At 40.1% G+C, this 16,983-nt stretch overlaps 1 protein-coding gene across 1 annotated transcript; it reads left to right on the forward strand.

The window, feature by feature from the left end:
* On the forward strand, nt 341-1,279 carry LOC102171823 (PRAME family member 12-like). The gene has a single exon (XM_018065923.1). It carries the CDS (start codon nt 341-343, stop codon nt 1,277-1,279), a length of 939 nt encoding a protein of 312 aa, XP_017921412.1.

Below are 16,983 nucleotides of genomic sequence, written 5' to 3' on the forward strand. Positions count from 1 at the left end.
TTTGTCCGTCTGCCTCTGGGGGGCCTGATGCAAAAGCCTCACTTGGGGACCTTACAAGCAGTTCTGGATGGTCTTGATATCCTGCTTGCCCAGAAAAATCATTCCAAAGAATCTGCTGTTTCCCCACAGGAGGTGCAAACTGCGGGTGCTGGATTTAAGGAATACTGGCCAGGACTTCTGGAAAATGTGGTCTGGATCAAGTGTCCATGTGTCCTCAAGCTCATCAATGACACCAGTGGCTGAGGTCAGGTCAAGGACAGAGCAGCCCTTGGCTCCTTTAGAGGTGTTCATAGAACTGCACTTCAAGGAAAGTGTCATAGATGACTTCCTCATCTACCTCATGAGGCGGGTGGAGCAGAGAAAAGCTTCCATACACCTGTGCTCTAATAAGCTGAAGATTGCTTCAACGCCCTTAGAAAATATTATGCAGGTCCTGGGTATAGTGCAACTGGACTGTATTCAGGAAGTGGAAGTGAATTGCATTTGGCATCTGTCCACTCTGGCCATGTTTGCTCCTTTCTTGGGCCAAATGAGTAATATACAGAGACTCTATCTCTCCCACATCCATGGGCTAGCATTTGAAGAGGAGGAAGAGTATCACCATGCTGTCCAAATTACCTCTCAGTTCCGCAGGTTGTACCACCTCCGAGATCTGTATTTGGAGACTCCCTCCTTCCTTGAAGGCGGCCTGAACCAGATGCTCAGGTGCCTGATGACTCCCTTGGAAAACCTTGCTATAACTCACTCTCTCCTTACGGATTCAGACTTGACCCATCTGTCCCAATGTCCAAACATCAGTCAGCTAAAGGGCCTGGATCTGACTGGTGACCTCCTGACGTACTCCAATGCTGAGCGCCTCTCAGTTCTGCTGGAGAAAGTTGCAGGCACACTTGAAAAACTGGACTTAAACATGTGTGGGATTAGGGACTTCCATCTTGAAGCCATCCTGCCTGCCCTGAGCCACTGCTCCCAGCTCAAGTACTTCAGCATGTGCGGAAACCTCCTCTCCATGGCTATCATGGAGAAGATGCTGCGACACACCTCCGCACTGCCCAGTTTAAATAAAGAGCTGTATCCTGTCCCTCAGGAGAGTTTGCTATCTAGGGGAATCCGTCGACCACAGAGACTTGCACAGTGTCGGGCTGAACTGTTTGAGATTCTGAAGGACTTAGGACGTCCCAGGACCATTTGGATTAGCTCTATCTCCTGTCCACAGTGTGAAGGTCATGCATTCTCTCATCCTGAGCCCATTATATACCAGGGAAATATCCTTGCCTAGTTGACTGCCTATATCACAAATTTTCTTGAATACTAAAAGCTAGGACAGAGTTGCATCATAAGGGAACAGAAACTCATGGTTGCAGATATCTGCTCAATGTGAATGTGAGAAGAAAAAGTGATTCAGCAAAGGTGCAGGATTGCAGAGGGAAAAGTTGACTCTGAGAGGAAAAAGGGGCTTGGAGGAAAAGTGTCCTAAAGAGCCAGAAAGATGAACCTAAATTTCATGAGGTGGATTTGGAGCTTTTGACATATGAAGTTACCCATGGTTGGATGTTTCTAAAGATATGGTAGATATGGTCAGAAATAAAGAGGCTTTCAGTGTAAACGTAAAAAAAAAAAATAAAAAAAATAAATAAAAAAAAATAAAATAAAAAAGTCTAACCACCCTTGGAAATTTGTATTTAAATAATTTTGAGGGGTTTCATTATATTAGGACTTACATTCTTTAATGTGGCAATAACATGAGGAATCCTCAGGCCTCCTGTTTTACATATTCCTGGAACTTTATACTACTCATTTGCAGAATTATCCTAGTTATAATTTAAATAATTGTTTGTTTAATTCATGTATCCCCCATAGGTATAAGCTCCTTGAAGGCAGCTACCATGTTCATCTTCAATTCTGTATTCTAGAGTGTAACATAGTTTGTGGTACAAAGTAGGAACTATAAAATACAAGTTGAATGAATAAATAACAATGGATAGTCAAGAACAGGATAGACTATATAGTATTTCCCAGATGCATCTGACCAATAAATTATATTAATATGTAATTGTAATTAATATGTAATTAATTACATATTAATACATAATATTTATGTAATATATAATACATAATAATTATATATTAATACATAATATTAATATGTGTTAATGTTTTACCAATTTGATGCATGTCTTTTATGTATATACATCAATTTTTTTTTAACTTTAAGTTGTGAATAAGGCTCACAACAGCTTAAATTTTGAGAATAATTGTTCAGCCAACATAGTCACATAATTTACAAACATCCTTTCCACATCTATCTTGTCCAAAAAGACATCAGCAAAACACTCCATTAAATGCCTCATTGTCATGCAGATTCACTATGTCTGTATAATTTAATTAGTTTGGTATAATTTATTCTTAGTGAACTTAAAGTGGCTCTTGGTGATTGCCACTTCTTTTCTAGGTGTTCATGAGCCATCTGTCTAATTATATGTCTTGGAATTTTGCTGAGAACTGATGGAATGTGTCATGATGTATAATTTCAATATGTACATTGCATAGAAGCTTTACATAGAAATCATAAAAACATTGTCCTTTATATAATTTTCTACCATTGTTCCCAGGCATCATGTTCATACAGATACTAGTTCCACTGGTGATGTAATTATATGCAGAGTAAGGGTTTTCCTAAAGTACCCAAGACCAGGGATGCACTTGTGCTTGTGAACCACATATTAGTCCATCTGAAGAAAACCAAGTAGGTTCTTCCCTCTGTTCATGTTATCTGGTTTTTCTTCACATGACCTTCTCCCTTTCCTTCTCTCTTTTCTTATTCCTCTTTTCTGGGGCAGAGATTGTTTCTGTTTCTTGTTCACAACTGAATAACAGCTACTACTACTGACTCTCAAGCTTATATCCTCTCCGTTTCAGAAAAGTATTCTATTTTAAGCTGAAATCTCTTACCTCATATTCTGTGCAGAAAGGGTTATTTTTTGGTTAAGGTTTCTATGTTTGAATTAATCTTTTTTTTTTTTTCAGGACATGGAGTTATATTGCATGAACATGACTACCTGTTAATCATGTGGATAGTTGGAATGAGAGTTTCCAGAGCTAGAGGGGATATATAAACAATTTAGTAGTATCTGTTAAACATGGTGGGTTATTTGGGTATCCAAAGATGAGAAACTGAGGACAGACTGAACAGATGAAGCCTGGAATTTTTGGAAAGATAGTAACTGAGGCTATTCCCTGTCACTCCTGAGTTATATGGTCTTTCATCTACACATTTCTCTGTGTGCAAGTCCTATGGTTTTGGTGCTCTCAGAATATTTGCATGTTTTGGCTACCCATGGCCTTTGATGTCACAGAGGAGCAGAGTGCAAGTAGCTTGGATGACCCAAAATGCTGACCCTAGCCTGACTTACAATGACTCCTCAATTCCAGTACTTACTTTATCTGAATATTTCTATTTCTGAATCTCAGCTTACTTTCATATATAGAGAGGATCTGCTTAGTTACTACTACTTGTCAGTAGGTTGGCTGGAGGTTATCTTTTTGTCGGTTAAATTTGTTAAATGCCCACTGCTGAGAAGGGGATAAAGGCAGGGCAAACATATTAACAGATGTTTCTGCTTGTATAGAATATAATTAACCTATTTATGGGGATTTAAATTTACCTCTTATTTTAGTAATAGCCATCTAATGTCTTCTATTTGCATTTGGTTTACCCTTACTAGTATAAAGATATATTTTCTTCATAGAGATTGTGAGAGCCCATGTTTTACTATTTTGGATTAAAATGAAATGATCAGCATTGGATACTGAAATTAATAGTCTCTTTAAAAAATACACTGCAGCATAGATGATGTCTTTTTTATTATCTTTAGGTACATTAATAACTCTTTACTGAAGTTTTTATTTCTCAGTTCAGTTCAGTCGCTCAGTTGTGTCTGACTCTTTGCGACCCCGTGAATCCCAGCGCACCAGGCCTCCCTGTCCATCACCAACTCCCGCGGTTCACTCAAACTCACGTCCATCCAGTTGGTGATGCCATTCAGCCATCTCATCCTCCTGCCCCCAACCCCTCCCAGCATCAGAGTGTTTTCCAATGAGTCAACTCTTCGCATGAGGTGGCCAAAGTACTGGAGTTTCAGCTCTAGCATCATTCCTTCCAAAGAAATCCCAGGGCTGATCTCCTTTAGAATGGCTGGTTGGATCTCCTTGCAGTCCAAGGGACTCTCAAGAGCCTTCTCCAACACCACAGTTCAAAAGCATCAATTCTTCGGTGCTCAGCTTTCTTCACAGTCCAACTCTCACATCCATACATGACCACAGGAAAAATCATGGCCTTGACTAGACAGACCTTTGTTGGCAAAGTAATGTCTCTGCTTTTGAATATGCTATCTAGATTGGTCATAACTTTTCTTCCAATGAGTTGGTCATAACTTTTCTTCCAATTCATTTTAATTTCATGGCTGCAGTCACCATCTACAGTGATTTGGGAGCCCCCCCCCCCAATAAAGTTCGACACTGTTTCCCCATTTATTTCCCATGAAGTGATGGGACCAGATGCCATGATCTTCATTTTCTGAATGTTGAGCTTTAAGCCAATTTTTTTACTCTCCTGTTTCACTTTCATCAAGAGGCTTTCTCCTCCAGCCTCAGTTTCCTGTTCAATAAAATAGTTAACAGATACACCTCTGTAGAACAACTTAGCATCTTGTTTCCACATGAAAGTTGTTCAAAATATAACCTTTTCCCTTTCCTTCTGTTACAGTATATGCAAGAAAATATAGCTATGCCAGTTTCCTTTATAGAGCTTTCCTTTTTGTGGCTACTGTGTTGTAGCCATTTTATAATATTCTTATCAGAATTTGTTTTGGGGCTCCGATGCTTTTAAAAGAATGTGGTCATGGATTCATTCAGATCTCCTCTCTAAAATTTTTGAAATATGCTATTTTAAAGTCCAGGGAACCTGTCAGACTGTGCTCAGTGTTTTCCTTCTTGGCTCTTTGAAGTACTAAGATGACAAGTTGACTTTCTCCCAAGGTTCCTGTCAGTTGAATTTCATGAAGTAGTTCTTTCTTTTTGGTCAAAATTAAGTCCAGAGAAATAGTCCCTTATTGCTTCATCAGATAGCTGAGAGAAGAAATTTTCAGCTAAATGAGACTTCTAACAGATGTCTGGTTCATTGACATCTCAGCTGTAACCTGCCTAAGCTAGTTCATTCTCACATCAGAATTATTTTTGCCCCTCACTCCTTTAATTCTCAGTGTGGTTCAGTGCACTGTTTCTCAAGCTGGTCTGAAGATGTAATTTCATGGTCCATATGTATTCTAGAGAAATTTAAACTTTTGTGTTTTATTTACTTTTTTAGTGCTTTTTCTTTCTTTTTAAATTTATTTTTAATTGAATCTAGTTGGCTTACAGTGTTGTGTTAATTTCTTCTGTACTACACAGTAACTCAGTTATATACATACATGCATTCTTTTAAATATTTTTTCCATTATGGTTTATCTTAATAATAATCTATAAGTAAATGTAATTGCATTCTGGATTATGATTCACTTCCTGGATTTGCATGCATGTTTATGATTTCATAGATGTTGGATGATCATCTAAAGTGATAACTATTTAATATTATTTTGCTAATGAAAACAGTTGGGCTGCCACTAAGATAATATCTCTTACTATTTCAGTCAGTTCAGTTCAGTCGCTCAGTTGTGTCTGATTCTTTGCAACCTCATGAACCACAGCACACCAGTCCTCCGGTCCATCACTGATTCTTGGAGTTCACCCAAACCCATGTCCATCAGGTTGGTGATGCCATCCAACCATCGCATTCTCTGTCATCCCATTCTCCTCCTGCCCTCAATCTTTCCCAGCAACAGGATCTTTACTAATGAGTCACTTAAGAGTTTCGGCTTCAACATCAGTCCCTCCAGTGAACACCCAGGACTGATCTCCTTTAGGATGGACTGGTTGGATCTCCTTGCAGTCCAAGGGACTCTCAAGAGTCTTCTCCAATACCACAGTTCAAAAGCATCAATTCTTCAGTGCTCAGCCTTCTATACAGTCTAACTCTCACATCCATACATGACTACTGGAAAAACCATAGCCTTGACTAGACGGACCTTTGTTAGCAAAGTAATGTCTCTGGTTTTTAATATGCTATCTAGATTGATCATAACTTTCCTTCCAAGGAGTAATTTCATGGCTTCAGTCACCATCTGCAGTGATTTTGGAGCCCAGAAAAATAAAGTCAGCTACTGTGTCCATTGTTTCCCCATCTATTTGCCGTGAAAGAATGGGACTGGATTCCATGATTTTAGTTTTCTGAATGTTGAGCTTTAAGCCAACTTTTTCACTCTCCTCTTTCACTTTCATCAAGAGGCTCTTTAGTTCTTCTTCACTTTCTGCCATAAGGGTGGTGTCATCTGCATATCTGAGGTTATTGATATTTTTCCTGGCAATCTTGATTCCAGCTTGTGCTTCTTCCAGCCCAACGTTTCTCATTATGTTCTCTGCATAGAAGTTAAATAAGCAGGGTGACAATATACAGCCTTGACGTAGTCCTTTTCCTATTTGGACCCAGTCTGTTGTTCCATGTCCAGTTTGAACTGTTGCTTCCTGACCTGCATATAGGTTTCTCAAGAGGCAGGTCAGGTGGTCTGGTATTCCTATCTCTTTCAGAATTTTCCACAGTTTATTGTGATTCACACAGTTAAAGGCTTTGGCATAGTCAATAAACCAGAAATAGATATTTTTCTGGAACTCTCTTGCTTTTTCCATGATCCAGAGGATGTTGGCAATTTGATCCCTGGTTCCTCTGCCTTTTCTAAAACCAGCTTGAACATCAGGAAGTTCACAGTTCACATATTGCTGAAGCCTGGCTTGGAGAATTTTGAGCATTACTTTACTAGCATGTGAGATGAGTGCAATTGTGTGGTAGTTTGAGCATTCTTTGGCATTGCCTTTCTTTGGGATTGGAATGAAAACTGACCTTTTCCAGCCCTGTGGCCACTTCTGAGTTTTCCAAATTTGCTGGCGTACTGAATGCAGCACTTTTGCAGTGTAATCTTTAAGGATTTGAAATAGCTCAACTGGAATTCCATCACCTCCACTAGCTTTGTTCATAGTGATGCTTTAAGGCCCACTTGGCTTCACATTCCAGGATGTCTGGCTCTAGGTGAGTGATCACACCATCATGGTGATCTGGTTCATGAAGATCTTTTCTGTACAGTTCTTCTGTGTATTCTTGCCACCTCTTCTTAATATCTTCTGCTTCTGTTCAGTTTAGTTCAGTCGCTCAGTCATGTCTGACTCTTTGCGACCCTATGAATCGTAGCACGCCAGGCCTCCCTGTCCATTACTAACTCCCAGAGTTCACTCAAACTCACTTCCATCAGGTTGGTGATGCCATCCAGCCATCTCATCCTCTGTCATCCCATTTTCGTCCTGCTCCCAATCCCTCACAGCATCAGAGTCTTTTTCAATGAGTCAGCTCTTTGCATGAGGTGGCCAGAGTACTGGAGTTTCAGCTTTAGCATCATTCCTTCCAAAGAAATCCAAGGGCTGATCTCCTTTAGAATGTACTGCTTGTAGTCCAAGGGACTCTCAAGCGTCTTCTCCAACACCACAGTTCAAAAGCATCAATTCTTCAGCGCTCAGCTTTTTTCACAGCCCAACTCTCACATCCATATGTGACCACTGGAAAAACCATAGTCTTGACTAGACAGACCTTTGTTGGCAAAGTAATGTCTCTGCTTTTGAATATGCTATCTAGGTTGGTCATAACTTTTCTTTCAAGGAGTAAGCGTCTTTTAATTTCATGGCTGCAATCACCATCTGCAGTGATTTTGGAGTCCAAAAAATAAAGTTTGTTCCACTGTTTTCCCCATCTATTTCCCATGAAGCAATCAGACCAGATAGGTGAGAACAATAATCATATGTACATTGTTTTAAACATTGTTTTATCTGCTATAAACATACAATTTATCTTTTTGCAAAATAACTTTGTGGCTAAATGACATTTTTAATGAATAAAAATTTAGTTTCTTTGTTTCTTAAATTTTGTAGTACATTAAAATATTGATTTGGCATCAGAATAAGTATAGTACTTGTTCAGCTTTCATTGGTTACCAAGAACAGAAACAGTCTTAGCATATAAATAATGCATTCTCATCAAATGAAGTTTGTTCCATTTCATGGGAATAAAAGTGCTAAAGAATTTGAAAAGCAGAGGAAGAATGTAATCATTGCATGGCACTTACCAAATAACCTTAAGTGTAACAATGTATTTCATATCTACCTTGATTTATTTAAAGAAAACAAATATTAAATAATGTGGAATGTTAGTGGTTTTCTTGGCCACTGTTTTATTTTCGACTAAACTTTATAATTGTGCTAGAACTGGAATAGGTGTCGTAGCTTAAGTGGTGAGAATAAGGAATTGTTGGCCCCTGCCCTAGAGGAGTTTTTTTTGGTAAAGTCGGGGACACCATTCAAGTCTGAGACTACTGCCATGATACTTTTTACACCGTGATGTAATGCTTTCTCCTGAGATGACAGGTGAATGAAACATCTTTCTATTCCACTGCTGCTGCTGCTGCTAAGTCGCTTCAGTTTTGTCTGACTCTGTGCGACCCCATAGATGGCAGCCCACCAGGCTTCCCCGTCCCTGGGATTCTCCAGGCAAGAACTCTGGAGTGGGTTGCCATTTCCTTCTCCAATGCATGAAAGAGAAAAATGAAAGTGAATTCGCTCAGTCGTGTCCCACTCTTCCCGACCCCATGGACCACAGCCTACCAGGCTCCTCCGTCCATGGGATTTTCCAGGCAAGAGTACTGGAGTGGGGTGCCATTGCCTTCTCCACTACCACCATTTATATAGCTGCTCTGCCTTAGGTCCTCTAGTATCGTTTGTGGCTAATAGTTAAAGGGTTGAAACAGAAATAGAGTACCTCTGAGTATAGGTTTATTTTATAAAAAGGTTTCAAGCAGCCCAGTTGTCTGTGTGGGTGGTCTCAGATTGCATGTAAGAGGATGGGTAAAGAAGGTAAGGTAAACGTAGTGAAGTAAAATATGTGTCAGGAAGAGGAACAAGAGCAGGAAGGAGAAAAAGAAGGAACATGGGAAGATGCAGAGAGAAAGAAGGAGGGAAAGAAGTGAAAAATTCAAAGAATGCAAATTCAGTACAAAATTGAGATTAATAATGTAATCTAAAAAATTCTAAACTTACATTGTTAATTAAAGTAGGATAGAATATATACTTTATTATTTTCTAATATTTTATTTTCTTCCAACTCCTTTTTGTTTTTCCACATAATTGAATAATATGTTCCAGTAATTCATTTTTCAAAATATTTAGATTATGAGATAATCATTATAATTCATGGTATGTAAAGGTACTGGTTAAAATTCTAAGTCACACATCTGGTAGTAAAGCTAAATGAAAATTCAAAGATTTTAGGCCTGAGAAGGGAAATAAGAAAATTTATCTCCTTATTTAATATATTATTTTTGTTTCTATTAGAATATAATACCTTTTTCCATGCCTTTGTTTTCAGTTAGTGTCTTTAGATATGAAGTGATTCTCTTGTAAGCATCATGTATAGGGGTCTTTGTTTTTGTATCCATTTAGTCAGTCTGTTGGAGAAGGCAATGGCAACCCACTCCAGAACTCTTGCCTGGAAAATCCCATGGACAGAGGAGTCTGGTAGGCTGCAGTCCATGAGGTCACCAAGAGTCGGACATGACTGAGTGACTTCACTTTCATTTTTCTCTTTCACGCATTGGAGAAGGAAATGGCAACCCACTCCAGTGTTCTTGCCTGGAGAATTCTAGGGACGGGGGAGCCTGGTGGGCTGCTGTCTATGGGGCACACAGAGTTGGACACGACTGAAGCGACTTAGCAGCAGCAGCAGCAGCAGCAGTCAGTCAGTCTGTATCTTTTGATTGGAGCATTTAGTCCATTTACACTTAAAGTGATTATTGCTAGATATGTACTTATTGACATTTTGCTCATTGTATTGGGGTTATTTTTGTAGGTCTCTTTTGTTCCTTCTTCTTTTGCCGTCTTCCCTTCTGTGATCTGATGACTATATTTAGTGTTATGTTTGGATTCCTTTCTGTGTGTGTGTGTGTGTGTGTGTGTGTGTGTGTGTATGTTTACCTATTATAGGTTTTTGGTTATCATTGAGATTCATATATAACTCACTCCCCATCCTCTCTTCCTGGGTGTATACACATGCACACAAATTATTTCTAGTTGTTAGTCTCTCAAGTTTGAATGCATTCTAACGACCCCACATTTTCACTTTACCTCTCCCATCACATTTAGCATTCTTGACGTGATTCTTTACATCTTCTTAGTTTGTGTATCCTTTACCTGCTTATTGTGGATATAGATGATTGACTACTTTTGTCTTTTAACCTTCTATGAATGTTGCATGGTTGATCTACCACCTTTATTGCATGTTTGTCTTACCAATTAGACTTCTCTTTCATATTTTTTATATTTGGGGTTGTGGTCTTTTCTTTTTAAACTTACAGAAGTTCTTTTAATGTTTCTTGTAAAGTCAGTTTAGTTGTGCTGAACTCTTAGCTTTTGTTTGTGTGTAAAACTCTTCATCTCTCCTTCAGATCAGAATGATAGCCTTGGTGGGTGGAGTTCTTGGCTGCAGGTTTTTTTCTTTTATCTCTTACAATATATCATGCAACTCCCTTCTGGCCTGCCAAATTTCTGCTGAAAAGTCAACTGGTGGTCTTATGGGAGTTCTCTTGTACATAATTAGTTGCTTATATCTTGCTGCTTTTAAGAGTCTTTCCTTCTCTTTAATTTTTGCTATTTTAAGTATAATGTGTCTTAGTGTGGACCTCTTTGGGTTCATCTAGTTTGAGAGACTCTGTGCTTCTGGGACCTGTGTATCTGTTCTCTTTCTCAGGTTAGGGAATTTTTCAGCTATTAATTTCTTGAAATAATTCTCTATCCCTTCTCTCTCTCCTCTCCTCTTGGAGCCCTTAAAGACAAATATTGGTACACTGGGTGTTGACCTAGAGATGTCTTAATCTATCTTTGTTTAAAGATTTTTTTCTGTTCATCTTGTGTGATTTCCACCAGTCTGTCTTTCAGCTTGTTGATCCATTCTTCTGTATCACTTAGTTCACTGGTGATTCTTTCCAGTGTATTTTTAATACAAGTTATTGTTTTCTTCAGCTCTGCTTGGTTCTTCTTCATATTTACTGATTTCTGTTTAACTTCTCACTGTGTTCATTCACTCTTCTCCTGAGTTTGTTGAGCATCTTCATGACCATTACCATTGAGCTCATTGTCAGGTAAATTGCGTATCTCCTCTTTGATTTAGTTCTTTTTCTGAGATGTTGTCTTGTTCCTTCATTTGTAACATATTCCTCTGTCTTCTCATTTTGATGAGTTCTCTGTGTTTGTTTCTATATATTGGCTAGGTTGCTTAAGCAGAACATGTCCTTATGTAGGAGATGTCCTTTGAGGTCTACCAGCACACTCCTGTCTGATCACTAAAGATACATGCCCTGGGGATGTCTCTGATGTTGACTGTGTGGACCCTTCAATTGTGGTGGGGCCAACTAGTATTAATGTACTGGTAGGTGGCACTGGTCTCTGGTCTGTTTGGCTGTAGATGCTGCCTTGCATGGTGGCTGCTACACATACCAGGGTGTCCCAGGACTGGTGCCAGTCCACTGGTGTTTAGGGTTGAGTTCTGGGGTGGTTGCCTGTGGGAATCAGGACATCCTGGGACTGGTGCCAGCCCACTAGTGAGATAGGTAAGCCACTGGCATTTATTGACTAGAGAGGGGACTACAGAAAGATGTTTTGCCATACTAGTGTCCTTATGGTAGAATGAGTTTCCTAAAGTGGCAATTGCCAGCATCAGTATCTTTAGGGGGATTCCCGATTATCTTATGCCTCTCTAGGAAGCTCTTCAAGGTCAGCAAAATGTCTAACCTAGGGACCTTCTAAATTACTGCCTCTGTGCTGAGACTCAGTATGCAAAATTTTGTGTGCACCCTTTTAAAGTGGTGTCTCTGTTCCCTACAGCCCTCTGGCTTTCATGTATGCAAGCCTTGTTGGTTTTCAAGATAAGATGTTCTCAGGGCACATTTTCTCAGAGCAGGATCCCCAAGCTGGAGAGTTGACATGAGGCTCAGACCCCTGCCTCTCTGGGGAGATCCTTGGACATTGTGGTTAACCTTCCTTTTGTGGATTGCCTAATTGGGAGAATATCATTCTTGACTGCACGACATCTCCAACTCTCCTACCTCTCTCATTGATGTCTTTATATCTTGAGTTGTGGGTAATCATTTGTGCTAGCATTCAAGTTGTTCTCATAGTTAATCTGTAAATAGTTGTGATTTCAGTGTGGCTTTGGGAGGAGGTGAACTTAAGGTCTCTTCTTGCTCTACCATCTTGACCACCACCCCTGTGTATATTCATGGATAGTTTTATTATCAATGGAATTAACAACTTGCGACAATTAAAATTAAACCCTAGACCAGTGTGCCACTCCTTATAAACTCTCAGCAGACTCCAAAAGCATTTTACTTAGGTGTTCATGCTTTTAATGTTAGAAATTAGCACAGCAGACTGAAACAAAAGAAGCCAGTGATACATAAAGATGGAGTATAATCTGTCATGAAGTTATATGTGAGAAACAGCGGTGTTGAAAGGCTAACTGCAGTTGCTCAGATCTTTGGTAAGCAAAACCTTGTTTTTAAAAGAGATTTGGTTGCTTGCAGAGCAAATGATTTTTAGCTTTTCAAAACTTCAGTATATTTGATTTCTGATCTGGGAAACAAATACTACTGTATTCAAACTCACTTTAGCATTTCAATGACTGCAACAATTCAAAGGAATATTAAAGGGGTATTAGAAGAACACTCTGTGTTCCCACTGGCTTTAGGTCTATGGATTAGCATTCTCAGTCACTTGTGTTTTATTCATATAGGGAATAAAATTGTTGAAATATTGACCTAATTTAACTGGTCTTTTTTTGCTAATACAATTGGTATACAGTTTTAGACATTTGTATGTAAAATTTCTTATGAGTAGTTTGTCTTTCTGCAATTGCCCTTCCAGGTTATTTGTGAAGTTAGGTAGCAAAATAACAAGGTGGTTTTTTTTGTACTTAGCTAGGGTCTACACCTGCCATTTTATTCTTCAATACTTAAGCAAGTTGTCCTTAAAATATTGAGGCAAAATTATGACATAGATGAATATAGAGTTGAAAGAAGCTCTTCAGTTCAGTTCAGTTCAGTTGCTCAGTTGTGTCTGACTCTTTGTGACCCCACGAATCGCAGCACGCCAGGCCTCCCTGTCCATCACCAACTCCTGGAGTTCACTCAGACTCATGTCCATCGAGTCAGTGATGCCATCCAGCCATCTCATCTTCTGTCATCCCCTTCTCCTGCCCCCAATCCCTCCCAGCATCAGAGTCTTTTCCAATGAGTCAACTCTTCACATGAGGTGGCCAAAGTCCTGGAGTTTCAGCTTTAGCATCATTCCTTCCAAAGAAATCCCAGGGCTGATCTCCTTCAGAATGGACTGGTTGGATCTCCTTGCAGTCCAAGGGACTCTCAAGAGTCTTCTCCAACACCGCAGTTCAAAAGCATCAATTCTTCGGCACTCAGCCTTCTTCACAGTCCAACTCTCACATCCATACATGACCACAGGAAAAACCATAGCCTTGACTAGACGGACCTTAGTCGGCAAAGTAATGTCTCTGCTTTTCAATATGCTATCTAGGTTGGTCATAACTTTTCTTCCCAGGAGTAAGCGTCTTTTAATTTCATGGCTGCAGTCACCATCTGCAGTGATTTTGGAGCCCCAAAAAATAAAGTCTGACACTGTTTCCACTGTTTCCCCATCTATTTCCCATGAAGTGATGGGACCGGATGCCATGATCTTCGTTTTCTGAATGTTGAGCTTTAAGCCAAATTTTTCACTCCCCTCTTTCACTTTCATCAAGAGGCTTTTTAATTCCTCTTCACTTTCTGCCATTAGGGTGGTGTCATCTGCATATCTGAGGTTGTTGATATTTCTCCCAGCAATCTTGATTCCAGCTTGTGCTTCTTCCAGCCCAGCGTTTCTCATGATGTACTCTGCAAATAAGTTAAATAAGCAGGGTGACAATATACAACCTGGTGTACTCCTTTTCCTATTTGGACCCAGTCTGTTGTTCCATGTCCAGTTCTAACTGTTGCTTCCTGACTTGCATATAGGTTTCTCAAGAGACAGGTCAAGTGGTCTGGTGTACCCATCTCTTTCAGAATTTTCCACAGTTTATTGTGATCCACACAGTCAAAGGCTTTGGCATAGTCAATAAAGCAGAAGTAGATGTTTTTCTGGAAATCTCTTGCTGTTTCGATGATCCAGAGGATGTTGGCAATTGGATCTCTTGTTCCTCTGCCTTTTCTAAAACCAGCTTGAACGTCAGGAAGTTCACAGTTCACATATTGCTGAAGGCTGGCTTGGAGAATTTTGAGCATTACTGTACTAGCATGTGAGATGAGTGCAATTGTGTGGTAGTTTGAGCACTCTTAGGCATTGCCTTTCTTTGGGATTGGGATGAAAACTGACCTTTTCCAGTCCTGTGGCCACTTCTGAGTTTTCCAAATTTGTTGGCATATGAGTGCAGCACTTTCACAGCATCATGTTTTAGGATTTGAAGTACCTCCACTGAAATTCCATCACCTCCACTAGGTTTGTTCGTAGTGACGCTTTCTAAGGCCCACTTGACTTCACATTCCAGGATGTCTGGCTCTAGGTGAGTGATCACACCATCATGATTATCTGGGTCATGAAGATCTTTTTTGTACAATTCTTCTGTGTATTGTTGCCACCTCCTCTTAATATCTGCTTCTGTTAGGTCCATACCATTTTTGTTCTCTATTGAGCCCATCTTTGCATGAAATGTTCTCTTGGTATCTCTAATTTTCTTGAAGAGATCTCTAGTTTTTCCCATTCTGTTGTTTTCCTCTATTTCTTTGCGTTGATTGCTGAAGAAGGCTTTCTTATGTCTCCTTGCTATTCTTTGGAACTCTGCATTCAGATGCTTATATCTTTCCTTTTCTCCTTTGCTTTTCGCTTCTCTTTTCACAGCTATTTGTAAGACCTCCTGGGACAGCCATTTTTCTTTTTTGCATTTCTTTTCCATGGGGATGGTCTTGATCCCTGTCTCCTGTACAATGTCACGAACCTCATTCCATAGTTCATCAGGCACTCTATCTATCATATCTAGGCCCTTAAATCTATTTCTCACATCCACTGTATAATCATAAGGGATTTGATTTAGGTCATACCTAAATGGTCTAGTGGTTTTCCCTACTTTCTTCAATTTGAGTCTAAATTTGTTAATAAGGAGTTCATGATTTGAGCTACAGTCAGCTCCTGGTCTTGTTTTTGTTGACTGTATAGAGCTTTTCCATTTGGCTGCAAAGAATATAATCAATCTGATTTCGGTGTTGACCATCTGGTGATGTCCATGTGTAGAGTCTTCTCTTGTGTTGTTGGAAGAGGGTGTTTGCTATGACCAGTGCATTTTCTTGGCAAAACTCTATTAGCCTTTGCCCTGCTTCATTCTGTATTCCAAGGCCAAATTTGCCTGTTACTCCAGGTGTTTCTTGACTTCCTACTTTTGCATTCTAGTCCCCTACAATGAAAAAGACATATTTTGGGGGGTGTTAGTTCTAAAAAGTCTATAGGTCTTCATAGAACTGTTCAACTTCAGCTTCTTCAGCGTTACTGGTAGGGGCATAGACTTGGATTACTGTGATATTGAATGGTTTGCCTTGGAGACGAACAGAGATCATTCTGTCGTTTTTGAGATTGCATCCAAGTACTGCATTTTGGATTCTTTTCTTGACCACGATGGCTACTTCATTTCTTCTGAGGGATTCCCGCCCACAGTAGTAGATATAATCTGAGTTAAATTCACCCATTCCAGTCCACTTTAGTTTGCTGATTCCTAGAATGTTGACATTCACTCTTGCCATCTCTTGTTTGACCACTTCCAATTTGCCTTGATTCATGGACCTGACATTCCAGATTCCTATGCAGTATTGCTCTTTACAACATCAGATCTTGCTTCTATCACCAGTCACATCCACAGCTGAGTATTGTTTTTGCTTTGGCCCCATCCCTTCATTCTTTCTGGAGTTATTTCTCCACTGATCTCCAGTAGCATATTGGGCACCTGCTGACCTGGGGAGTTCCTCTTTTAGTATCCAATCATTTTGTCTTTTCTTACTGTTCATGGGGTTCTCAAGGCAAGAATACTGATGTGGTTTGCCATTCCCTTCTCCAGTGGACCACATTCTGTCAGAATTCTCCACCATGACCCGCCCGTCTTGGGTTACTCCAAGGGCATGGCTTAGTTTCATTGAGTTAGACAAGGCTGTGGTCCTAGTGTGATTAGATTGACTAGTTTTCTGTGAGTATGGTTTCAGTGTGTCTGCCCTCTGATGCCCTCTTGCAACACCTACCATCTTACTTGGGTTTCTCTTACCTTGGCCGTGGGGTATCTCTTCACGGCTGCTCCAGCAAAGCACAGCTGCTGCTCCTTACCTTGGATGAGGGATGTCTCCTCACTGCCGCCCTTCCTGACCTTCAGGAAGGGATATGGGATGGCTCTTCTAGGCCCTCCTGTGCCCAGGCAGCCACCGCTCCTTGGATGTGGGGTTGATCCTCCCAGCCGCTGCCCCTGGCCTCGGGCGTGGGGTGGCTCCTCTCGGCCATTTCTGCACCGTCGCAGTCTGGCACCCTCGGCTTCTGCCCCTGACCTCGGACGCAGCCGGCTAAGCTTAGTGCCAAATGAAGCTCTATTAAACACTAAATATTCATACTTTTAACATCAATTAAAGAAGGAAATGACCAGGCAAGTTCAATATCTCTCAAATGTAATTTTATGTGTGTCAGATAGTCTATTAATCATAAGATGTATATTACTAAGTCATTTTC

Source organism: Capra hircus, chromosome 21, assembly GCF_001704415.2.
Source record: "Capra hircus breed San Clemente chromosome 21, ASM170441v1, whole genome shotgun sequence".
In the NCBI taxonomy this organism is placed as follows: domain Eukaryota; kingdom Metazoa; phylum Chordata; class Mammalia; order Artiodactyla; family Bovidae; genus Capra; species Capra hircus.